Genomic DNA, 26,611 nt, shown 5'->3' on the forward strand with positions numbered 1-26,611 from the left:
TGGTTTTTACTTTTTAAAAACTACTCATTTTATATTTAAATCCACATTTAGAAAACAGCTAAGCTAGTTTTGGTTTTAGTTAATTGGCTATAATTCGTAATGTTCATTGTCATAACAACAGTAACAATAATAATGAGAATTTATATAAATCAGTTCGTCATTCTCACAGTGCTTTTGGTAAAGATTTACTTTGAGCCTCTTTGCAACCTGTGATATAGTTAGGCATTTTTTAATTCCCATTTTGCAGATCAGGAAAAAATTTGGAGCAATTAAGGGACCTTATGGCCGAAGGGCTAGTCTTTGCGTGGCAGCTGGAACGATCCTTATAAAACACAGACTAGATCATATCAGTCTTCTGCTCAAAGCCCCAGGTTCCCCACCTCACTTGGAGGACAAAGGCCTGACCCACATGTTCCCTCTGGTTTGAACCTTCCGTCACCCTCCAGAATAAACTTGGCCCGTTCCCTCACCCTGAGTCTTTCCTGAGAGGCCATTTCTCAAAGAGCTCCCTCTGACCTGCATATTTAAAACCACAGCCACTTCTCTCTACCCACCCTGACCCCCTGATCCCTATTTTTCCATCGTACTAATCACCTTCTAATAGAACATGCAGCTTACTTATTTATTAAGTTTATTATTTCCCACCCACTTTTCTCCATGAGAATGTGAGCTCTCTAAGGGTAAGGATCTTTGTTTCATTCACGGATAGATCCCAAGTGCCTGTAAATGTTGAATGAGTGAATTCCGGGCAGATAGTGAATTCCAAGTTAATAAGTGTAAGTCCTTCATTTATGCAGCGTATTCTTCTATTTCCTGCCTCTTTGGGTAGAAAGATGAACACTAGGGAAGAAAATTAAAGGGACAGGATTCCTTAACCTAGAACTCAAAGAACTGCCCTAACGGTGCTCTTAGAAGCTGATTCCTCAGCGATTCTGACTGTCCTTTCCTCCAGGGAACATCCTGTGGCTGAATGTTCCCTAAAATGTCTTTCAGACCTTGCGTCAGGGGCTGTCTTTTTTTAAACTAGCAGAGGACCAAGCAAGAGGGGCATGAACCATCATAATGGACTTGGGTGGGACATAATGGAGTAAGAGGGATGCCCACGAGAAGAGGACACAGTAACAGGAGATGTGGAGACGCTGGTGCTGGGGGCGCCCGGGAGAATGGGTGGTAGGGTGGAGACGGAGGGGTGTGTGGATGAATTTCTCCATGGGAAGCCACAAGTGTTTGGGCTCTAAAACTTCAAGGTCTATTCCAGTCTGGTTATTGTTCATCCCGAGGGAGAACAGAAAAGTGAGGCGGGGGGAGCTGTCTTTCTTAGTACATCTGGGTTGCTGTGTTCAACCCAGGCTTATAAATGAGTCTCCAGTTAGGAAGCTTGTGCCATTAAGCAAAAAAAAGAAATGTCACTGAATACATTAAGCCAGGAAGCCTATATCTGGCCTTAAGTTTTGGCCCATCCAGTTCTGGAGAAAGTTAACCTGGGTTGGAAGCAGTTTCCACTTCTCTCTGCTGGCAGCCTTTTGGCCTGTGGACATTCACCACCTCAGCCCCCAGACAGATCTGCTCTCCTAGATGGTTTGGCTACTTGTGGGCAGTTCTGAATCGGAGTGGGTGCCCTGTACCAGGGAATTAGCTGCAGATCGTCTTCCTGACTTTGTGTGTCCTCTGAAGAGAAACACGAAGAGGAAAAATGACTTCCCGCTTAACCTAAAATCATGTTCCCCGAGGAGCGGTTTCACTCTCGGTATTGATCAACCTTGCAGGACCGAAGAACTGTGGGCTTAACTCATCTTTGCGATCTATAACTAGATGGTGGATCTCCAGGAAATAACTCCATCCTCTTGTTTTCTAGCAGGGCTCCTCTTGCCCTCACAACCAGTTGGGAATGTCACTTGTAGTTCGTACTCAAGTGTTTCCCAAGAGTTTGGACAAGAGCGATTGAAATCAAATGACTGGTTTTAGCCTGCAGATGTCTGCTCAAATATGTACAAAATATAAGTTTTGATTGAGTGTCTTCTGACCGAGCCAAAGCTGATTTTTCTAAATATAAGCCAAGTTTTGCGAGTCCATGTAGCCTGGAAAAACGGGCCTCTCATTTGGGAGCTGATGACCTGGAAGCTAAGGTGAAAAGCCAGGTGTCACAGGCCTGCCTGGGAAAGTGACTGGCAGCAGGGGCCCCAGGTGACGGCTTAGAGGGGTCAGTGGATCCTCATGCAGTATGTGTCCTCTTTCCGAAAGTCAGTGCCTGACCAAATGCCCGAAGTCCTGACTCTATGCCAGTTTTTCTTTTTCACCTTCTACTTCCCTGTCATCTCTTTCTTACTTTACAAAAGAAAAAAGACCTCTCTCTGCCTTACCTGGAGTCACAACAGGGCATCAGTTCTCCAATGCTTTGGTCTCCTCTTTACTGTCTTAAAAGTGATTGAAAACCTACACGTTTTTGTTTATGTGAGATACATCTATTGCCATTTACTGAATTAGAAATTAAAACACAATAATACACAAGCACGTTTCATTAGCTCATAGAGCTATGACATCATCACACATCATACACCTTATGGAAAATTCCATCATACATTCCCGAGAGCATGAGAGTGAAGAGGGCAAATAACATATTGCTATTCTCACAAAAATAGTTTTCAACTTGAGGCCCCCCCAAAGATTCTCTGGGATGCCCGGGAGCCTCTAGACCACACTCTGAGAACAGCTGCTCTAGTGCATTGGCTGAAGGTTAACAAAATTCCAGACTACCACATAGAAAATTCCAAATTTTGTCCAGCAAAGGAGTTGTGCTTCCCATAAAATTTTGCTTTGTATGTTTAAAAATGACATGTATATTGTTTTGATCCGTTGTGCCCTAAATAATACTTGTAAAGGTCATCAATCTAGAAGAAAGTTTGTTTTCCAATTTCAATACGTAAGTGTAATTTTATCACCGAGAAGTATCATAGGGTGATTATCAGTGACTTTCAAACACACACTTATATGCCATTAGGATAAAATTCTGCAGGGGAAGTAGCAAAGTCATGATTGAAAACTTCTGATTTCTGGGGAGAATTATTTCAGCAGGTGATGCTGGGTCTCCCATCCCAGTAATATGTATATTGCATGGGACTCTAAAGGGGTTTTACTTTAAATTATCAGCATATCCAGGGTCCCTGAAATTACATTTTTTGCAGCTGTTTAAATGATGAACAGTTTAAGATGCAAACCTCAAAATGTGTAAGAGGCTACATATATTTTTCAAAATTCTTTGGGAGGGATACAAGCAGAAGATCCAAAGACTCCTTGAGGCCGTGTATACAGATGTTCTTTTATAGATGTGGTTAGTGGGTTTGAAATAAATATTCCTCTTCAGTGAAATAAATATTTTCTAAACCATCACACCATCTATTAGTTTCATCTCTCATTCGAGAGGAGGTGACCCAATGTGGAAGAGCTGGCTCCTACCTGGAATTGTAGTTTCTTAGCACTTGGATTTAGAGAATCTAATTAAGCAATCTGATTTAGGATTTTCCTCCAGTCTGAGGGGAATCCTCATCTTGGAAAATTAAAATACCTGAAGTAGCTATCATATTCTGATCTAAAATTATTTAGGAGAAGTCAAAGGTCACCACAGAATTGTAGGACAGAGAGTCTAGTCAAAAGAGCTCAGATGCTGGGACAGACTTCCATGTGGATGGAAAAGAACAAACACCCACCAACACTGATTTTTTTGGGCACAGCTAATCCCTCAGGAGAGGCACTGACTTGAAAGGGATCAGATTTGCATTTCTTCCTAGAACTTCTCCCAGGCCACGTGGCCCAGCCTCAGTGCAGCCTTCACTGTGTGGGCATCCAACGTGGACAGTCTTTCCTGGCTGGTTCCCGGCTGGGTTTCCCTCTGCAGCTTCTTTCAAATATTTAATGACTTCATTAGTGACGAGCTTTGGATTTTAAAATCATCCGATGGAAAATATCCTACACAAGTAGAGAGAAACAAACAAAAAAACATATAAGCCTTTCTGGCAAGAAGTGAGTGATGGTGTATTTTCAAGAATTTTATCTGTCTTTCTCCAGTTTATGATAAAAGCTCTGGGCCAGGCACCTTGTGTGTCAGAGAGAAAGTTTCCAGATTCAACTAGATGGTAGATATATGGCTGTGCTTTTTAAAAATAATCTTTTAAAATTTTAGAATAGTTTTAGATTTATAGAAAAATTGTGTGCCATCTCGTACAGATTATTCCCATAAACCTCACGCCCACACTCCCCTGTTATGAACATCTTACATTAATTAGTGTGGTACATTTGTTACAATTCATAAACCAATACTGATAGCATCATTTTTGAACAACTATATTTAATGTGACACAGTATAGTGTACCATAAAAAATTATTTCGCTTCCTTATACACATTGCATTATTTTTAGAACTTAGCATAATGAATCGGGAATGAAACGTTCCCTAACAGGTTTGTAGATTCAGCTTCTCCAGAGAGATTTTCACAGGTGTTTTTGAGACTTTGGGAGGTAGTGGACCTCAGGGTGTCCTTCTCAGCAGCCCTTCCAAGCATGCCTCTTTTTTACAATTTTAAAAAAATGTTTTGGCCGCACCAAACAACATGTGGGATCTTAGTTCCCCAACCAGGGATCGAACCCGCGCCCTCTGCTTTAGAAGCACAGAGTCTTAACCACTGGCCCACTAGGGAAGTCCCAAAGCAAACCTCTTTATCTCACTGAAATGTCCCTTCAGTAAATGTAAGCCTGAAACTAGCACATAGCTGATTATTCTGTTGTCTCTGGAAATTCCTGATACATCATTACTAACTAAAGTCCATAGTTTATTCAGATTTCCTCAGTTTTTACCTAATGTCCTTTTACTGTTCCAGGATTTAGTTGTTATGTCTCCCTAAGGCGCCTCTTGGTTGTGACAATTTCTCAAACTTCCCTTGTTTTTAATGATCTGGGCAGTTTTGAGGAGTACTGGTCAGGTTTTTTGTAGAATGTCCCACAGTTTGGACCTGTCTGATGTTTTTGGTCGTTTTTCTTATGATTAGATTTGGGTTATATGTTTTGGAGGAGGAAGACCGTAGAGGAGAAATGCCATTCTCATCATATCAAGGGTACATTCCGTCAACACAACTTACCATTGTTGGTCTTGACCTTGACCATCTGGCTGAGCTGGACGTTTGTCAGTTTCTCACTCAGAAGTTTTCCTTTCATTCCCCTTTCCATACTGTCCTCTTTGGAAGGAAGTCACTTTGTGCAGCCTTAAGGAGTCAGGAGTGATGCCCCTCTTTGGGGGCAGAGCGTCTGTATAAAAACCATTCGGAATTCCTCTGCATGGGGCATTTGTCTCTTCTCCCCCTTTATTTAATCATTTGTTCATATCAGTATAGACTCATGGATATTTGTTTTATACTTTGGGTTACAATTTAATGCTACTTTGTTTTCTTGCTCAAATTGTCCCAGCTTTGGCCATTGGGAGTTCTTTCAGCTGGATCCCGTGTCTCTTTGCCGTACCCCCATCCGTGTGTGAGTGTGTGTGTGTGTGTGTGTGTGTGCGCGCGCGCGCGCGCGCGCGCGTGTGTGTGGCATGCTGTTTGTGTTATATTTTGCTCCAGGCTCACGTGTGTTTTGCTCCAACCTGACATTCATCCATTTCTCCGAGGAGCTCTGGTTCCTTTCACTGGAGAATAGTATTATAAGAAACCAAGATCTGGATTGCCTCTCTTCCTTTCTCCTTAAAATTAATGTCAGCTAATTTTTTTCATTTCCAAGATGTCTTCAGACCTCTGAAATGATAGAATTTTCTTCATTCAGCACCAGTGTCTTTTCTTCAAGTAATTAATAATGATGCCTTGTGTTTATATAATTCCTTATGAATACATTGATTTTTACTATTAAAAAGGGATTCATTACAACAGATCACCTGAAATTTTTAAAACTGTAACTTTTATCCTGCTGTTTCTGGTACCCTGACGTGTCCATACTGTGCTGTGGAGTGTACGGGGTGCTAAGCAGGAGAGTGTCTGGGTTAAGCCTCAGAAAATACTTGTCTTGATTTGGGGGCCAGGGATTCCCATACCTCCTCGCAGAAATTTTAAAACTAAATGATACTGCTTTGTTACCTAATGTTTCGTCATCGGGGAAAAATAAAGGCTTTTAATGAATTACAGCTGCCTTTTAAAAAAATTTTTTTAACATCTTTATTGGAATATAATTGCTTTACAATGGTGTGTTAGTTTCTGCTTTATAACAAAGTGAATCAGTTATACATACACATATATCCCCGTATCTCTTCCCTCTTGCATCTCTCTCCCACCCTCCCTATCCTACCCCTCTAGGTGGTCACAGAGCACCGAGTTGAGCTCCCTGTGCTATGCGGCTGCTTCCCACTAGCTATCAGTTTTACATTTGGTAGTGTGTATATGTCCATGCCACTCTCTCACAGCTGCCTTTTAAGCCCATGGTTGCCTTGCTTCTGGTACCTAGGGTTTAATCCTAGGTTTGTTTTTCAAACACCAACACGTATTTTTAATTAACTTTGCATTTATGGCTTGAAGGAGTGAACCAAGAAGTAAAAGGATGCTGAAACCCCCATAGGATTCTGATAAACAGAAGCCCGTCTCTCTGCAGCTGGTCTCACGGCTCTCCTTCCCCTCCAGGTCTGACTGAGACCGCGATCTTCAGCTGTGAGGCCCACAATGACAAAGGGCTGACCGTGTCCAAGGGCGTGCAGATCAACATCAAAGGTAAGTGGCAGGGTGGAGTGCCCCCTGCATGTTCCGGGGGTTAGGGGGTACAGTGTGATCTCTGCAGCCAGCCACCTGGGATTGAGTCCTGGCTTCCCTTTGTGACCTTGGACAAGTCACTTAACCTTTCTGCCTTCGGTGTTCCCCTGTGTAAAATGGGGATAATTACAGAACCTACCTCCTCTTGAGGGTTCAATGAGATAATGCAAGTAAAAGTACTCATAACAGGGCCTGACACTTGTCTTTGATCAACATTAGCTAGTTTAGTTCTGCTCAGATGGAGAAGAAAATTGTCTGAAATGCTGACCCTGGATCATCTTGGCTCCTATTTTCACTTTTTCCTTTTCTACCCTGAACTAGTCCCCATAACTCCTTGAAGAGCCCCCAGGGTGGGCGCAGCTTGGGGCACTGATCTGAGGATGGGCTCTGTCCTTCCTTGGGCATCTGGGGCTGAAGCAAGTCTCCACCAGCAGCTGTCCTGAGGAAGGAGAAGGTCAGAGTCACTCTTCTGGGGGCACAGGGCTCCTGTCCCTCTCTCTCCTAACCTCCTCCACCCCCTTTGCTTCCTCTGAGGTGGGATATAACAGAATGAAAGGCGCATGTTTGAAATCTCCCCCAGGCTAGCGGAGACATTCCAGTCCAATTATCTGCCATTGGATTGGACAATCCAAACCAATCATCAGATTCCTCCTCCTTTTGTGGGATCAAAGGTATTTAAACCTGAAACTTGAAAGGAAAGGAAAACCTACTGTCTTTTTATCCCTTTCAACTCATCTCCCTTAACCTTTCTCATAGAAATTCAGGGAAATGGTATGTTTTAGTATTTGTTCTTAATTTATTTTTAATTAATTTATTTTTATTGAAGTATAATTGATTCACAATGTTGTGTTAATTACTGCTGTATAGCAGTGATTCAGTTATATATATATATATATTCTGTTTTTAATATTCGTTTCCTTTGTGGTTTATCATAGGATATTGAATATAGTTCCCTGTGCTATACTGTAGGACCTTGTTGTTTTTCCGTTCTCTATATATAAAAGCTTACATCTGCTAACCCCAGCCTCCCATTCTATGCCTCCCCCACCCCCCTCCCCCTTGGTGACCACCAGTCTGTTCTCTATGTTATTTGTTCTTAATTTAAATATTGAGAGGCAATATTGAGTTTATATTCCTTTTGGTCTTATCCTTGGGGAAATAATAGAGGGGGAAAAGTAGAATGTGTTTAATAATGAGTTAAAGGGTGGGTAGTGCACAGCAGAAGACTCAAAATTACAAAAGACATACTTTTTAAAGGTGCTGATGGTTTAGTTTCAGCAAATCAACTAGAAGAGGCTATGAGAGGGCATTTTCAAAAAGTTCATTGGAAGAAAAAAAATGAGCAAACTGAAAGTTACTAGGAGAGGAACTGAATAACTTCCTTCCTTCATTACGAATTCCATTATTACAATTTTCAAAAGAAATGTTGAGAATTTCGGGAATCCACGCGTGGGCATAAATTTATAAAGACATTTTCATAAAATATCAACATCGTAAAGTTTAAAAATCCATAAAATGAGAAGCACTTCCTGAATTTTATGCTTCAGACAGAGTCGCAACTAGGACTTTATTTTAATAAAGCCTTTTTCCAAACCTTATGTGTGGGGCTTTCGTTGATTTAAGCATGTATATCAAAGCAACCAAAACTCCCTGCTCGTCTGTTATCAACTGAGGTATATACGTGGCCAAACTTTGATCTGGAAAGGCAGATACTCTATTTAGGGAAGTGAGTCAAACGAAACACTGACTCTTTCCCATTCATCCGTCTGTGTCTCCTGGTAAAACTGAAACTCCTGAATACCGTACCCAGTGAGCGCTTAACACGGTCCCAGCCTTCCTTCCCTCTCATCCCCTGCGCATCCTGTCTTCGCCTTTACCACCAGCGCACCTCCCCCAGACCTCGTACGTGCGTTACCGCATTTCATCCTCACCCCAGCCTGTGGAGCGGTGTGGTCACTCCCCGCCCTTAGTAGAAGCGGGAACTGAGTTTAGAGAGGGCATTGAGCTGAGCCATGGGCCATGCAGCTGGCTAAGTGGTGACCCCACTCCCCAGCCCCTGCTGGTACTCGCTGGTCTGCTTGCTGGCCCTGCAACCAGCTTCCAGCGTCCTGTTGAGGGACACTAGTGCTGGAGTCAGGCAGACCCGAGTTTAAGTCCCCATTCTGCTGCTTATGAGCTCTGTGCGCTTTGGCAAGTTTTCAACTTCTCTGGTCCTCAGTTTCCTCATCCGTCAATGGGGATCGTAAGACTGCTGCTCTGATAGGGTTCTTCCTATCAGACTAGTCATGTTTAATGAAGTCCATAGGTTCCTGGCACAGAGTAAGCACTCAGAAACATGAGTCATCATTTTGGATTATAAGTGCGGTTATTACCATTAATTAAGAGTTAAACGTATGGGAATTTTCTGGTGGTCCAGCGGTTAGAACTTCGTGCTTTCACTGCTGAGGGTGAGGGTTCCATCCCTGGTCCGGGAACGAAGATCCCGTGCGGCACAGCCAAAATAAATAAATAAAAATAATATTGATTCACAGATTTTAATATATATTTCCTTTTTTAAAAAGAGTTAAATATAGCACAAGACACTAAAACCCTCAAACTTCAGATCCTTGTTGGATTCTAATTTAAATATCTATCCATGTCCCACCCGTGGCTGAGGTCATTGCACGTTCATTACGGTATGCCCTCCCTTCCCTGCAAGCAGATGTACTTGGGTCTTTTGCTTGAGCTGACTCTCCCCTATTCCTCGGCCTGGAAAGCTTCCTTCCACCATCACACACGTGCATATGCACGCACGCATGCACACACATGCTTGTTCCCATGGTACCCCTCTTTTCTCAGCACAAGGCACTCATCCTCAATTAATGTGGGTCTCCCCAACACAGCCTTTAGCTCCACAAGGGCAGCGCCATGGCTCTTCACCCCCATTGAGAGCACCGGCGCCCAGTGACGCCCCTGCATACAGCAGCAGGAAATGGATGTCTCCCCATCCTTGTCCAGCTAAAACTTCTCACTTCATCAGGGGTCAGGAAAGCAGGTCTACATCCCACTTCTCTGGCCCTGGCCGAGCCATCCTATCACTGCAAGACTTTTCCGTAGGCTAATACCATTGCCCTTAGGGGTACGATGGCTCGTCTTTAAAACTTGTGTTTAATTTTCCCAGTCTCAAGAAACAGAAGTAGCCTTGGTATTATTAATGCATTTGTTTGGTAGCTGTGGCCTTCTGTGGTTTATAATTGTGTCTGTGGTGTGTCTTTGTTTTTTACATAGCAATTCCCTCCCCGCCAACTGAAGTCAGGGTCCGCAACAGTACCGCACACAGCATCCTGATCTCCTGGGTCCCCGGTTTTGACGGATACTCCCCGTTCAGTGACTGCAGCATTCAGGTGAACTTCCGTCATGAAAAGAAGTAGCTGTTTGGTGCTCAGTGGGTCTGCCTGATTTTTCTTCCTCCTGAGGATGGGTGCCAAGATCATTTCAACACCCCCGTTCAGAATCCCTTGACCTTCCCCCCGATCAGCGTCCACTGGGCATGCACCATTTTATGATGTTCTGCCCCTGCCCCTCCCCGCGCCCCTGTGATGCTGCCTCTTTCCTGTGCATGGTCCAGGGCCAACTGGAAGAGAAACACGTTTCCAAGATAGAATGTCATGAGACCAGGGAGAATTCATTTTTAAGATACAAAAACCCATCTGGCTTGTAACCAGGAGTCCAAGGAGCCAGGTCCTCTGCAGCCTGGCTTCTCCTGGGTTGGTGGCCATGAAGGACAGAAGGGCAAGCACAAGATGGATCATCTTTACTATTGAATGTTGCATCTCAGCCTGTGGCTTCCAGGGAAACCTGGGGATTACAGGCCTTACAGAGTCATCACCCACTTTTAACCACTACCTAAAATTGGTATAAAATAGAGCTGTAAGAAATATAGGTTAGCCATCCTAAAATGACACCTTGCCATGAGATAGGCTCTGCTCTGAGTGTTCATTTCATAAAAAAGGGAAGGGTAGGGCTTCCCTGGTGGCGCAGTGGTTGAGAGTCCGCCTGCTGATGCAGGGGACACGGGTTCGTGCCCCGGTCCGGGAAGATCCCACATGCCGCGGAGCGGCTGGGCCCGTGAGCCATGGCCGCTGAGCCTGCACATCTGGAGCCTGTGCTCCGCAGCGGGAGAGGCCACGACGGTGAGAGGCCCGAGTACCGCAAAAAAAAAAAAAAAAGGGAAGGGTAGCAGTAACTACCTTTTACCGAGTGCCCACAATGGCCCAGGGACTTTGCAGACATTATCTTAACTTGGAACCCACACCAGCACTGCAGGGCCACAGTGCACACAGAGCCTGTGAGTGGCAAAACCGGAATTCAAGCCCAGGAAACTCTGATGCCCAAAGCAATGCTCAGGACCACCTGCTCCTCCGTGTCTCAGGAAGACGTTGCAGGTGGGAACAGGTAGTTGAACACACATGGATTATCCGCTGAAAACATGAATGCATTCTGCCTGTACTTGATCATACAGTAAGGTCAGGGATTATTCTTCGTTTTATAAATGTCTGGTCTTATTAGGTAAAAACATATTAAGCTGACATGGGCCAGTCATGCCAACTCAGCTGAGAGAAGTGACTTCCATAGAATTTTATGTGTTGACAACTAGATGTTTTTAATACCAAGTGGAACTCATTTCTCTGCTCTTATTGCCTCCCACCCTTGTGTAACAGCTGTTTCTTCTCAGAAGAGTAAAAACATATCATCCCCAAAATAGCCTCCACCCTCACCCTGCTACCCACAGCCTTGCTTAATCTTGTCCATCGTTATTTGCAAACCTCCCAAGTACTGGTAAGTGTTAGGAATTCTCCTTGTATCTACAAAGTCTCACCAGGGATATCCTTTTTTTTGAACAGCTTTTTTGAAATATATTTTACATACCATAATATTCACCCATTTAAAGTGTACAATTCAGTAGTTTTTAGTATAGTCAGAGTTCTGCAGTCATCACCATTACCTTATTGGGACTGTATTCATAAGAGATATTGGCCTGTAGTTTTCTTGTGTTAGCTTTTTCTGGTTTTGGTATCAGGGTGATACTGGCCTTATAGAAAGAGTTGGGAAGCGTTCCCACTTCTTCTGTTTCTTGGAAGAATTTGAGAAAGGTTGATGTGAAATTGTCTTCAATATTTAGTAGAAATCACCAGCAAAGCCATCTGTTCCTAGGCCTTTGTTTGTGGAAAGTTTTTTTGAGTAATACCAGCTCAATCTCTTTACTTGTTATAGATCTATTCAGATTTTCTATTTCTTCGTCAGTCAGTTTTGGTAATTTGTGTGTTTCTAGGAATTTGTGCGTTTCTTAGGTTATCTAATTTGTTGGTATACAGTTGTTCATAATCTTCCATTAGAAGCTTTTTTATCTTGAAGTTAGAAGTAATGTCCCCTCTTTCATTCCTGATTTTAATAATTTGAGTTGTCTCTTATTTTTCTTGGTCAGTCTGACTAAAGGTTGGTCAGTTTTATTGATTTTTTTGAAGAACCAACTTTTGGTTTCATTAATTTTTTCTATTTTTTAAAATTCTGTTTCATTCATTTCTGCCCTAACCTTTATTTCCTTTCTTCTGTTTACTTTAGCTTAATTTTTTTCCCCTTTTTGTTTCTTGTAGTGAAAGTTTAGGTAATTGATTTGAAATTTCTCCTTTTTTAATATAGGCAGTTATACTATACATTTCCCTGTAAGCACTGCATTGGCTGTATACCATAAGATTTGGTATTTGGGGGTTTTTCCATTCAAAATCAAGTTTTTGATCACTTTTCTTATGATTTCTTCTTTGTTCTATTGGTTATTTAGGAGCATGTCATTTAATTTTCACTTAGTTGTGAATTTCTTAAGTTTTCTTCCTTCGTTGGCTGTGTTTAGAGGATATACTTATTATGACTTCCATCTTTTTTTTTTTTCTTTTGGCCATGCTGTGCGGCATGCAGAACTTCCCTGACCAGGGATTGAACCCATGCCCCCTGCAGTGGATGTGTGAAGTCTTAACCATTGGACCACCCTGGAAGTCCTCATCCTTTTAAATTTATTAAGGCTTGTTGTATGGCCTTGCGTATGTTCTATCCTGGAGAATGTTCCATGTGCAGCTGAGGAGACGGTGTATTCAGCTGTGGTTGGGTGGAACGTTTATATGTCTCTTAGATCTAGGTGGTTTATAGTCCTGTTCACTTATTCTGTTTCCTTGTTAAACTTCTGCCTCATGGTTTTATCTATTATTGAAAATAGGAAATTGAGGTCTCAACTATTATTTTTGAATTATGTATTTCTCCCTTCAGTTCTATCAGTTTTTTTGCTTCATATATTTCAGGACTCTGTTGTTTTGGGAACAGCCAGGGCCTGTTTCCCTGTATATGGACATAACTGAACCTACATATGGACACAAATACAGCATGAACCAGCCCTTTTTTTAAGAAAAAATGAGGTATAGTTTTAGGTACACAACATAGTGCTTCAAAATTTTTAGAGATTATGCTCCATTTATAGTTATTATAAAATATTGGCTATATTCCCTGTGTGGACCAGCCTTTTTAAAAATTGTTTCCAGTTACTGAACTGTTTGAAGAGTCCAAGAGGACATGAGACTCCTTCCCATAGGAGGGTGTTACCTTCAGGGAAACTGAGGAAGAGTACTGCCCCCACTTGGAGAAGAGTGTGTCTCAGGGTAGACGTGAGGCCGAGGGGAGGTAGAGTAGGGTGGTGGAGTGGTCTGAAAACACCAGGTCACCCCTACAGGTGGAGGATGATCACACAAGCTTCACTTGCACTCTCTTTGCCTTGGCTTTGGGTGGCCAGGGCGTGAAAAATCATCCTGAGACTGCTAAATTGCAGCCCCTCTTGCCCACCTTGGATCCTATTGTGCAGGACATGGTTATCCTGTCTTTGCCCCACCAGCTAGCTCAGGCTTCCTTCACCCATTCTCCTTTCCATCTCTCCTAAGGTTACCGGATTTAGCAAATAAGAATCCAGTTACTTTACAAGTTAATTACACTGTTGATTTTGTGTCATACCTGTACCCATAATTACTGATGGTCTATCTGAACTTTAAATATAAATGGGTGTCCTTTATTTTCTCTGGCAGTCCTAGTGAGGTCGATCAAAACTGGCTCCACAAGTTATATACTTTCACATTCTGTTGATTAACAATGTATTCCCATTTCTGAAGGGACCAAGTATCATTTTGTAGCAGAGTCCCAGTTTGTTACAATTTTAAACTCTGACTTGGTAACAAATGAATGTTTTGGACAAGATTCACATCCACCCACTAGCAGGACACACCCTCTCACTTCCCCTGGTCTTGGCATTAGTTCCTTTCTTCACCCATTTTTGGGCTATGGACTCCGTTTCTATTTTTAACTCTCCCACATATATCTTGCCGTCTCATGCCCTCCTTTCCCCCAGAACCCACTGAGCACTGTTAGAGAAACCCGTCTTCTTCTAGGAACATGCCCTCCAAGAGTGTCCCTGTGCCTGGAAATGGTCCAGCGCGTTGTTCCGGAAATAGGGCAGGGGTGGGGAGCCAAGGTTTCCTCCACCTTAGTTCCAGCGCTTGGTCAGCAGGAAGTAGGTGCAGACTCTAAAGTGAAGAAACAAAGAGTGATTTCTGCCAACAGCCACCACCAAGATAAGCACACAGCTCCTGGTTTGTCCTCTGGTGGCTCCTCAGGCCAACTGGTACCCTCTTGTCACCCCGCAGAGTCTGCAGGTCTGAGTCAGAGGTGAGACTCGGTCCCAGCACCGCCCTCATGGTATCCACTAGGGGATTTGGAATTCCAAACTGTTGATCTGTGGCCCCTTGACCTAAATTGCAAACACACATATCCTGAAATAACAGCATTGTTTCCACGCCCCATAATTGCAAGCCCATTATTATCAGAAATATATTTTGTGGGTTTAAGATTTTTTTCCCCAAATTGTTTTTGGTGGCTTCTTTTTTGTCCAATACTATTTTTGTCTTTCTGATTTTATATGTACAACATATTTTAGAAGTTGTGAAAAACATACAGTGAGAGAAAACTCTGCATGATCCCCGTTCCCAGATAAGAGGTTTCCTTAAAGGAAAAGCTGGAAGTTTAGCCTAAGACTGAATTTTGCTGGGAATCCCTCTCTCTTGCCTGTGCATACAGAAGACATGGAGAGGGATGTGGAGAGACTGGTGGAGTTTATGGAGAGAAAGATGAGGTACAAGGACTCAGGGGAAAGAGCTGATGGGTTTTTAAAAGATTTGGAGAAAAGCTTGTTGGGTGAGGTGCAAATGACCCTTTCCTATATCTCCCCACCAAAAAATGCCATAAAATCTATACTATCTGTGTTTGCTTTTGGAGTTGAATCTATATGGGAGTGGGAATTGGGGGGTAAGAATAAAGGACATGCTAAAATTAGCCTCAAAGCAAGAGCAGAATTCCTCAGGAGACATAATGAAAAGAAATACAGATTTTTTAAAAAAAAAAAATTAAGTATCTCATCTTCTAAAGTAGGATTTGGGAAATATTTTCTCTAAAGGGTCAGACAGTAAATATTTCAGGTTGTGCCCCACATACGATGTCCCTTGTCTTTACTGTGTATTCTGTGAAACAGCTGAAAAAAATGATCAAGAAGTGAAGTGATTCTGAGGAAGAGCTACTTTTATTATAAGTTATAATGTAGAATAACTATAATGTTATGATGACGATTATTTGCTCTGTTACCTGCTGGAGTGAGAACACTTATTTTAGGCATTTTTCATCAGGTCCTCAATTGTTGCACCCAGCGAGTAGCATGAGTAATACACAGTGATCCTGGTGGGAAATTTAAGGTGTGGCCCGAAAGGAAGCAGGTACTTCCCCTCAGTGGAGAGGAAGGGCCATGTACACCGAATGCATGAATGCCCCGAGTCTGACATTCCTGCCCCCTTACTAACGCCTGGTCCACAATTTTACTCTTCATTTAGGTCGAGGAAGTTGAGCCACTGAGTCATGGCTCAGTCATGATTTTTAACACCTCTGCTTCACCACATCTGTATCAAATCGAGCAGCTGCAGGCTCTGGCGAATTACAGCATCGGTGTGTCCTGCATGAATGAAGTCGGCTGGTCCGCAGTGAGCCCTTGGATTCTGGCCAGCACGACCGAAAGAGGTAATTCCTGGGGTTCAGAATGCATATTGTGCCTGATGGCATGTGATGAAACAAATCCTTCCCAGTGGCCTGATTCAGAGTTTAACTTTTTCTTTGTGTGGCCTTCGTCTCTGGAGGATAATTTTATGGAGGTGACCAGTGAAAATAAGAAAGATGTTTCCTTCTATAATTGAAAAGGGTTTAGTGACAAACTTTATACTTACTATGTATAGGGAATATTTTCTTTTACCTAGGAGGATATTAATAGTCGCATACTCTTTATAGCATATATTATTTTAATTAAAATATAAATATATGAAGGTTATTACTCATAGCATCAAACTTAAGAAAACTAATAAATGTGGAAGTGGCTAATGTTCAATAAGCACCTACTACATGCCAGGGACCATCTTAGGTACTTTACATGCATTATTTCATTAACTCCTCATAGCAATCATATGAAGTAGGTACTGTTGTCTCTACATTATTTTCTTATAGCAAATTTTATTTACATCTGTAAACTTTCATTTCTGTGTGCTGCTTTTGGTTTTCCAAGCGTTTGTATTTTTTCTATGAATATTGTAGTTATGTTAGATTTGAATTGTCCAGTTTCCATTATTTTCCAATTTAGAGCTCTGGATTACTCAGAACCTCTTTCCTGCCCTCAACTCCAGCCTTACATGATCAGTGCTCCAATTTTAATACAGACGGTGGGACAGGTCTAGGTCATAAATTGTTAGGGCTTAATCCTTGCACAAATGAAACTAGTGCCAAGATTGTAACATATCTTAAATGAGGAAGAAAAACCTCTGAGAACAATTTTTATATGGTGTTTCCTTTTCATTCAGTTTAAAAAACTTTCTGGTTTCTGTTTTGATTTCTTCCTTAACCCATTAGTTATTTAGGTGTCTAACGTAGTTTCCAAATACTTGTATTAGTGATTTCTAATTTCATTCTGTTGGGGCCAAAGAACATAATTCATATCGCTTGAATCCTTTGAAATGTATCAAGACTCAATTTTACAGCCCAGAACATGGTCTATCTTGACAATGTTCCATGTGTACTTGAGAATGTGTATTCTGCTCTTATTAGATGGAGTGTTTTATAAATGTTACCTTGGTCAAGTTAGTTGACAGTGTTTTTTAAATTGTATTCTTATTGATTTTATGCCTCCTTTTTCTATCCGTTATTTAGCCGGGTGCATTGAAATCTGTAGTTATAACTGTGAATTTATCTATTTCTATTTGTAGTTCTAGCAGTTCACATGTTTTGAAGTTCTGGTATTTTGTGCATAACTGTGTAATATTACTATGCTCTCCTAATACATTGGCCACTTTATCATTATGAAATTATTTTCTTTATCTTTGGTAAAATATTCTGTGAAATCTATTTTATCGATATTAATAATAGCCATTTTACTCTTTCTTTTGATTCCGTGGTGTATCTTTTATTCATACTTATTTTTAACTTACTTGTATCTTTATATTCAATGGGTATTTCATGCAGGCAGTACTTTACTTCACAATCCTTGCCTTTAAATTGGGGTATTTAATCCATTAAAATGTAATGATATCATTCATATGGGTAGGTTTACATCTGTCTTCTATTTGTTCTGTCTGTAATTTGTTCCCCTTCTTTTGGGTTCATTGAATGTTTTTATTCTATTTTATCTCCTTGACTTCTTAGCCATAACTCTTTTTTTCTGTTCTTTCAATGGTTGCTTTAGGGTTTATAGTATACAGGTTTAACTTATTACCATATGCCTTCAAGGGATGTTTATACCACCTCAGGTATAGTGTAGGAACCTTAACATAGTATACTTTCATTTTTCTTTTGATATCTCCAGATATTTATTCTATTGTTGTCACTCACTTTACTTTTACATATGTTATAAACCCACACTAGATTGTTATTATTTTTGTTCAAAGAGTCCTAATCTTTTAGAGTGATTTATATAATTATAAAAAACCTATATTTACCCACGTGGTATTTACCCAAATGGTAGTTACCATTTCTAATGTTATTCAGTTTTTTGGTGTAAATCTGTACATATTTCCATGTGGTATTATTTTCCTCCTTCCTAAAGGATTCTTCATTACTTCTTGTAGTGGGAATCTTGGTGAGAAATTCAGCTTCTGTATGTCTGAAAGAAACCTTTATTTTACCTTTGAGGGGTTTCTTTGGACTTCATTTTGTAAGGTATTTTTATTAGGCATAGAGTTCTAGGTTACTGCACTGTCTTCTTGCTTGCGTTGTTTCTGATAACAAACCTGTGGTAATTCTTAATTTATTCCTCTGTGTATAATGTGTCTTATGTCTCTGGTTTTCCTTTTGTATTTGATTTGGAGCAATTTAATTATGATGTGCCTTGGTGTAATTTTCTTTATACCCCTTGGGCTTGGGGTTCATTGAACTTCTGAGATCTGCGTGTCTATAGTTTGCATCACATTTGGAAAATGTTGGCCATTGCTTCTTCAAATATTTTTTTCTGTTCCTGCCTCTCCGCTCCTTTGAGGACTCCAGTTACCCATGTATCATATCACTTGAAGTTATCCATAATTCACTGATGCTATTGCTTTTTTCCCTGCTTTTCTCCTTGTGTTTTATTTTGGGTAGTTTCTATTACTATGTCTTCAAATTCACTAATCTTTTCTTGTGCAGTATCTAATCTGCCATTAATTCTATCTAGTGTATATTTCAACTCTCACATTGTAATTTTTGGTTTTTTTTTTGTATCTTTCCTGTCTCTACTTAACTTTTGGACCATATGGAATACAGTTATAATAACTGTTTTAATGTCCTTGTCTGCTAATTCTAACATCAGTCTTATTTCTGGAGTGGTTTTGATTGATTCATTTATATTCCTTGTGGAGAGTACTTTCCAATTTTTCTACATGTCTGGTAATCTTTGGTTGGATTCCTGACATTGTGAATTTTACTTTGTTGAGTGCTAGATATTTTTGTATTCTTATAAATAGTGAGCTTTGTTTGGGGTCACAGTTAAGCTAATGGGAAAAGACTGATCCTTTTGGACATTGCTTTTAGTATTTGTTAGGCTGGACCAGAGCAGTGCTTCATCTAGGGTCAACTATTACCCACTATTGAGACAAAACCATTATGTGTACTCTACCCAGTGCTCCTCGAATCATTAGATTTTCCAGGCTGATTGATGGGAACAGGCACTGTTCCTGGCCCTGAGTGAGGCCCAGCCACTCTTATCTTTAATTTTTTCATGTAGTTCTTTTCCTGTCTTCCTCCAGAGTCATCCTAGTGACTCCTTTGCCGTCTCCTGGATGTTTGTCTTTCTTGGTTTACTGTCTCTCATTCTCATGGAGCACATTCTCAATTAGCTCTAGAGAGAATATATATATAAATAAAAACTGTGGGACCTTGCATGTCTGTTTGTCTACTGGATTGGTAATTTTTCCTAATAGAGAACTTTAGGTTGGAAATGATTTTCCCTCAAAATTTTAAAAGTATTTCTGCATTGTTTTTTAGCTTCATGTGTCATTGTAGAGAATTTTGATAACTTGAGTTTTCTAGGTGAACTGTTTTTTAGTTTTAATTTTTCTTTAATATCTTTTCCCTGTAATCATGGTGCTGTAATGAGCTGTGATGTGGGATCTGTTTCATTCGTCATCATAGGCATTCAATCTAGGAATGCAAATGCTTTGGTTTTGAGACTTTTTCTTATACATTTTTTCCTTTCAAAATGTTCTTCTATTTTTCTTTCCAGATAACTGTATTAGACACTTGTTGAAACTCTTTTAATTGCTTCCTCAACTTTTTTTTACCTCAAATTGGCCTCCTTTTTAAAATTTTTATTCTACTCTTCTTTTGGAGATTTACTTGATTTATCTTCTAATTCTTCTGTTGAATACTTTATTGAAATTGGCAATGTCATATATAAGAATAATTTTATTTTTCATTGACAGTTTTTTCCAGTTCTCAATTATGAGAGCCTTTTCTTATCTTTGACTATGTTCATTATTGGTTTTGTTTGTTTGTGTTTTAGTTTTCTCTAGTTCCCTGCATTGTCTCTGCCTCCTCTGAGTGCTCTGTCCTGTGTTTCGTTCTGGTCTCTGACATTCATGAAGGAGGCCTCCCCAGCCTCTTCTGATCTTCCACTGTCTCTCCTATTGAAGAGTGAAGAGCCAGCGATTGATGGGAAGCTCTGTGAGCATGGGTGGGGCTTGTAGGCTTCACTGTCAGGTGATTGGCCAGCGACCTAAGTGTTTTAGTTTGGATACCCCCAAGTGTCAATATTGGCTTTCTTTCCCCCGGAGCCACTTACTTCCTCTAGAATTGAGTCTCCTGTCTGCTGCCTCAGGAATATGAACACAGCTGCTGATGCTCTAAGATCAGGTGGGGAGGAGCCAGAGGTGGAGTCCCCCTCAGTCAATGTATGAACTTCCTCTTATTTCCCTAGTTGTCAGCCCCTCATCGTGCCTCCATTCTACTGGTGCCCCAAGTCCAGTAGCTTTTCAGTTCAGAGAATAAAGCATCCTGTCTCCTGTGGGAATTTGAGGGATACCTGCCAGCTGTGTGTGGGAATAGGTTAGAGGGATCTCGAGGGCTACTTCCTGATCAAACTTTCAATCTTCCAGTTTTAGTCCCCACTCTGGTCCCTTGGTCCTCTGCTTCTGCGCCTCTCTGTGGTTCTTTGGGGAGAATCAGTTTACTGAGTTAATTACACCTTCTTACTCTGCTTTTCAGCTTTCATATGTATGTTGGCATTTCTCTTCCACTGTTGACTCCTCTGTACCCTGTGAGTTTATACTGTTATAAATCTCTTATTGTCATCATAGAGGGGTTTTAGGAGGGAGTAGACATAAAGACATGTTGAGTCAACCATGTTTCTCTGTAAATTGTACTGTGTGACTCGTTTCATAGATACAGCTTTAGCTATATATTTCCTAAGCTGAAATTTGCTCTAACTTCATTATTACTGCTCCTGGAATCAGCAGAGACAAAGAGGTTATAGTGCCCTTTTGTTTCCCTTTCAGATATATCAGAAATATACAATTTAATCTCCCGTAAATAAAAATACAACAACAGTTTGGTGTATATTATTGCATATTTACTCTTCCTATATGTAAAATACTTATTTTTTAATTTCTAAAATGGATCATTGATACGTACCTTTTTGCAGTTTTATTCACCCCCCCACCATTAGATATTCTTTCATATCAATTTATATGGTCTCTCAAATTCTTTTCAGTGTGGGGTAGTGAGTAATCCATTGGAAAATTATCAGAATTTATTATATCGTAATTATTGACTGAACATTACATTTATTCCTTTCTGTCACTATTATGCTTCAATGAATATAACACTACCTACAGGAGAACTTTTCTAGATTAAATTCGTGGAAAGAAAATATTGGTCAGGAGGCATATGTTTTTCGGTTTTAATAGCTACAGTCACGTTCTTCCCGCCCAAAAAAAGAATGTAGTTGTGATCTTGACTTGTTTCCCAAATTATTTCATACACATACCGTACCCACATACATACGTTTCCTAAAAAGCGCGTTAACGTTTATTATCCTTGTATATAGACATTTTGACATAAAGTGCTTATGTGGCTTGTGTAGGATTTACTATAAACCAGAGAGTGAAAACCAGCGCTAAATTCTAGTTCGTCACCTAACCCAGCAAATAGTATTTGAGCCTCTGATCTTCATTCATGAGGTGTCTGACACACACGCACACGCACGCACACATACACATACATATTTAAATTTATTCACTGATTAGCTCTGTTCAGATCATTAGTAACCTGGCTCTGGACTTTAAAATGTGGCTTCCTTCTGCGATCAGCAGTGTTCCCTGCCTTGTACAGCTCAAATGACACAGAGCTGATCCCCAGCTGGCCTTCTTGGCCTATAGCTGCACAGGTGTCTACTGGAGAAGCGTCTTGGAGTTGGGTGTGTTTTGCTTCCCCAAGAGGAGTCCGTGAGCTCTACCTACCTCCTTCCCTGTCTTCCACTTCTTTGTTGTTTTAGTTTGGAAAGGGCTTACTTTTTTTTTTTTTTTTTTAATTTTATTTATTTTTGGCTGTGTTGGGTCTTCGTTTCTGTGCAAGGGCTTTCTCTAGTTGTGGCGAGCAGGAGCCACTCTTCATCGCGGTGCGCGGGCCTCTCACTATCACAGCCTCTCTTGTTGCGGAGCACAGGCTCCGGACGCGCAGGCTCAGTAGTTGTGGCTCATGGGCCCAGTTGCTCCGCAGCATGTGGGATCTTCCCGGACCAGGGCTCGAACCCACATCCCCTGCATTGGCAGGCAGACTCTCAACCACTGCGCCACCAGGGAAGCCCAGGGCTTACTTTTTAAAAAAACTTTCATTGAAGTAGAGTTGATTTACAATGTTGTGTTAGTTTCAGGTGTACAGCAAAGTGATTCAGTTATATATTCTTCTTCAGATTCTTTTCCATTATAGTTAATACAAGATATTGAATATAGTTCCCTGTGCTATACAGTAGGTCCTTGTTGTTTATCTATATTATATATAGTAGTTTGTGTCTGTTAATCCCAAACTCCTAACTTATCCCTCCCCACTCCTTTCCCCTTTGATAACCATGTTTGTTTTCTGTCTGTGAGTCTGTTTCTGTTTTATAAATAAGTTCATTTGTATCATTTTTTAAGATTCCACATATAAGTGATATCATATGATATTTGTCTTTATCTGTCTGACTTCACTTAGTATGATCATCTCTAGGTCCATAGCGCTTGTGTGAGTGTGTGTGGCCTTTTTTTTCTTTTTTTTTTTTTGCTCCTTTCCCTTGCGGTACGCGGGCCTCTCACTGTTGTGGCCTCTCCCACTGTGGAGCACAGGCTCCGGACCCACAGGCTCAGCGGCCATGGCTCACGGGCCCAGCCGCTCCGCGGCATGTGGGATCTTCCCGGACCAGTGCACGAACCCGTGTCCCCTGCATCGGCAGGCGGACTCTCAACCACTGCGCCACCAGGGAAGCCCTGTGTGTGGCCTTTTTAAGAGAATTTTATTTGAGTGGTTCTTACAAAGATTGTTGCAATATGAAAGTCATTTGTTTGATAGAAATATCAAGCTGTCTTGTCAAACACACGAAAGTAACCCAAAAATATATTTCAGAGCTCACAGAGCCTAAAAGGAGCAAAGATTATATGCAACAAGACAAAACTATTTCTGCATTTCCTATTTCTTGCTCGGACTGCCTTGCCTACCAGCCTGTCACTAAACATCTTGAGGAAATGCAGGGATCATTTTGTTTGGAATCTTAGACACAAAGCTTACTTTTCTAAACTCATGATATCTTAATGGTTCTCGATTGAAAAGAAGGTGAAAGTCCACTTTTTTTTTTTAATGTGACATTGAAGAGATTTTATCACGAAGGAAGCGTTGGAAAATGAGAAGAACTAACATTTTCTGAGTGCCTACAATGAACTAGACACTGTGCTAAGCGCTTACATATAATATCTTAATAAATCTTCATAGAAATGTATGAAAGTCCACTATTAATCTCAGCCTCATTTGAGTGCTTTCCGTAGAAAATTAAAAAAACAAACGTACAAAAACCAAGAAGAGAATGACTCTCTATGTGCCTTTCTTCGTACTTCCTCATCCTTCTTTCCTTTCTCTTTTGTAGCCCCGTCAGTAGCACCTCTGAATGTCACTATGTTTCTGAATGAGTCTAGCAACAAGGTGGATGTCAAATGGATCAAGCCTCCGATGAAGCGGCAGGATGGGGAGCTGGTGGGCTACCGGATCTCTCACGTGTGGCAGAACGCAGAGACGTCTGTAAGTCTGAACTTTAACAGAGTGCACTTGTCTTCTTGGATCTGCTGATTTAATACTGCTTTAGGATCTTGCCTTTTGTCGTGAAAAGGCCTGATATTATTGGGTTAGGCAAGGCACCTTTCAGCGGGAGATAAACAATGTAGTAAAAATTAGAAGTGCCTGAAAAGTTACAAAATTCCAAGAAATCTTTGGGGCTTTCCTCACTCACTCTTCATCCATTCATTTATTTCATTAGTCAATGTGAATAGAACTCATCCTCTGTTGTCACCTGATTCTTGCCTTCAGGGAACTTAGGCTCTTTGAAGAAGACAGTGTGAACTACTGAGAGGGGTTACCGGGCTTAGCAGTCCTGTAATTCATAACCTCTTGAAAATTCCAGAAGATGATTGTCAGGGAAGCCCCCCAGCCTCATAGCGGATGGCAAGAGTAACTGGACCCCGAAAGAGAGGGTCGAGCAGGCTAGCAGGTGGATTGGCACAGCCCTGTAGGACGTACTGTATAGCACAGCTTTGTTAGATGTGACTCCAGTCAATCCCAGAGGGCCATCTGATTTTGATTGCCGAGAGGTCTAGAGATGGTGGGAACATCTGACCCAAGACAGAAGTGGTGAGGGGGACAGCTGACTGTGGTTAGGTGGGCAGCTCCCAGACAGGCCCCTTTCCCACTTGAGAAGGGAAGAGGGTTGAGGTGACACTGACTTCTCATGACACAGAGGATCTGTAGAAGAGCAGACGCACTGGCTTTATCCTCAGGACTGTCTCTTCTTTACCGCCATTGCGGAAAGCATGCTTTGTTGTTTTGTGTTGTGTTGTTGTTCTGTGTTGTTACAGTCCTCCTTGATCTAACCCTGGTAATAGGTCAGACCTCAGCATCCTTGTGGCATCTGTAGGGAGCATCACAGGACAGTTACAATTTCTTGGCACGAGAGAGGAAAGGGGTGAACAGCTGCACTGACGGATGACGTCCAGGCTTTGTGTCGGTCACTTTTAACCTCATGTCACCCAGCTTTTACCAAAACTGCTGTCTTCCAAAAGAACAATTTGAATTTATTTTTTTTCTTTTCCTGCCTCAGTTTACCTATCAGGAAGCAGACTGTCGGAAGCAGTAGTGATGGAAAAGGAAGAGAGCTTAGAAATCCATGGTTTGTTCTGCCTTATAGTAGATGATAAAAGGATGCTACTTGTACCAGTCGAAACCCTGCTTAAGAGAGTTGCAGCTGTGAGATAAGAAGTCTCTCACTTCCTGGTCTTTTGTCTCAGAGCATTTTGCAAGGGGCCTGTTGATCACGTTTGCACACTGTCGAGTCAGGGGAATCAAATGCCTCTCTTGGAGAATGGCTCCTGATGACAATACTACATTCTTAGTAGAGATACATGAAGGTCCAGCGATTGCATTCTGATTCAGTAGGAACTTTGGCTGGCGGAAGATGATGATTCTCAGCAGACACTTGAGTGATATAGGAACAAACCAGTTTCTTTGAAGAGCTGCAGGTCATCCTTTCTCCTTCTCCCCTGGTGTGGGCGAAAGATACTTCTTTAGGGGGGACCCCTGAAGCAGAGGCGCTGAAGGGCAGGAGTGATGAAAGCCTTACAGATGACATGACGTGGCCAAGGAGCCTCACACACAAGTGCCATTAACACCCAGCCTTGCATTCTCTCTGCCCTTTGTTCAGAATGCCCCCCTCTGCAGTGAGAACGATACCGCCACAGTTAGGGCTGTGACCTTTCCAGTCATTACCTCCTTGGAGATGCTAGATCATCCCAGCAGGAAGGTCATTTGCATTGTACTCATGCTGTCCTCTGTGCATCACGACAGCCCTGTGACAACAGAAGACTTAGTGGCTCACTTTACTTTGGGTAACATTCTCTGAGTCAGCTAAGCTCCCAGCTCAGCAACTGCAGCTGGAGACAAATAAGAACACTGAAGAGAAGCTCAGCCCGGGAGGGGCCGAAAACCCCCTTCCAAAGTGCAGCTTGAAATGACCTCTGTACCCATCACTTCGGTTCCCTAAACTCCCTTCTTTTCCGAAGGGCAAGAGTTAGACACAACTTCCTCTCGAAATCGTCCTTTCATTTTCATTTGAAAACTGTTACTAGGGACATCTCTGGTGGTCCAGCATTTAAGACTCCACGCTCCCAATGCAGGGGGGCCTAGGTTTGATCCCTGCTCAGGGAACTAGATCCCACATACAGCAACTAAGACCCAGTGCAGCCAAATAAATAAAAATAAAATAAATATTTTTTGAAAAGAAAGAAAACCATTACTAAAACTACATCTTTATGTAAGGTGATGAAATTGGATATTTTTGGAAGATATTCTTATTTATTACTCTAATAAGGGAGGGGTTTTTTGTATGGAATTTCAGAACATTCTTGAAGTAGTCTTTGGGTGGGCTATTACAGTTTGCTGGAAATTTAGTTTTCAAAATTTGTACCTTCAGTATCCTACAACTGTTGTGTCACTTTCAGACTAAGAAACTCCTGGTATTTACTGTATGGACATTCACTGTATCTTAATGAAGCCATCAATGTTTTTTGCTCTCTTTTTCTTGCTGTCCCTTGCCTTCCAAATCAAAGCTTAAAATACAAAGGTCAGGATCAAGTAAAATCTGTTCTCCTTGAAGCTGGAGCTGTGCCTTGCCCATCTTTGTACCATCTGAACACAGGACCTTAAACTTGCTTTGTAGGCATTTATGGCACTATGAACTTGATGTATGGACCTGACTGACATCTAAACCAGCAGGAGAATTTCTCTGTCTGAATGGGACAGTCTTTTGATGAGTGTGGACTGGTATTTCTTGTCCCATTCCCATAAAGTGTCAGTAGACCTGTGAGAATTCAGTGAGCAGATAAGTTTATAAAATACTGCGTACTATACCCCTTTCTGGAAGACCCACAGTGTATACTGGCAAGTTCAAGGTTCTCCAGTGTTCTGCAATAAATAAATCTG

At 41.4% G+C, this 26,611-nt stretch overlaps 1 protein-coding gene across 2 annotated transcripts in view; it reads left to right on the forward strand.

The window, feature by feature from the left end:
• The window catches only part of MERTK (MER proto-oncogene, tyrosine kinase), a 113,529-nt gene that overhangs the window by 42,651 nt on the left and 44,267 nt on the right, over window positions 1-26,611 (forward strand). For both annotated transcript variants that reach the window (XM_030837361.3, XM_060309545.2), the window contains 4 exons: window positions 6,650-6,736; window positions 10,043-10,158; window positions 15,724-15,907; window positions 23,511-23,662. In XM_030837361.3, coding sequence (XP_030693221.2) covers window positions 6,650-6,736; window positions 10,043-10,158; window positions 15,724-15,907; window positions 23,511-23,662 — 539 coding nt within the window. The remainder of the gene's footprint in view (window positions 1-6,649; window positions 6,737-10,042; window positions 10,159-15,723; window positions 15,908-23,510; window positions 23,663-26,611) is intronic.

This window comes from Globicephala melas, chromosome 12 (genome assembly GCF_963455315.2).
Source record: "Globicephala melas chromosome 12, mGloMel1.2, whole genome shotgun sequence".
Taxonomy (NCBI): domain Eukaryota; kingdom Metazoa; phylum Chordata; class Mammalia; order Artiodactyla; family Delphinidae; genus Globicephala; species Globicephala melas.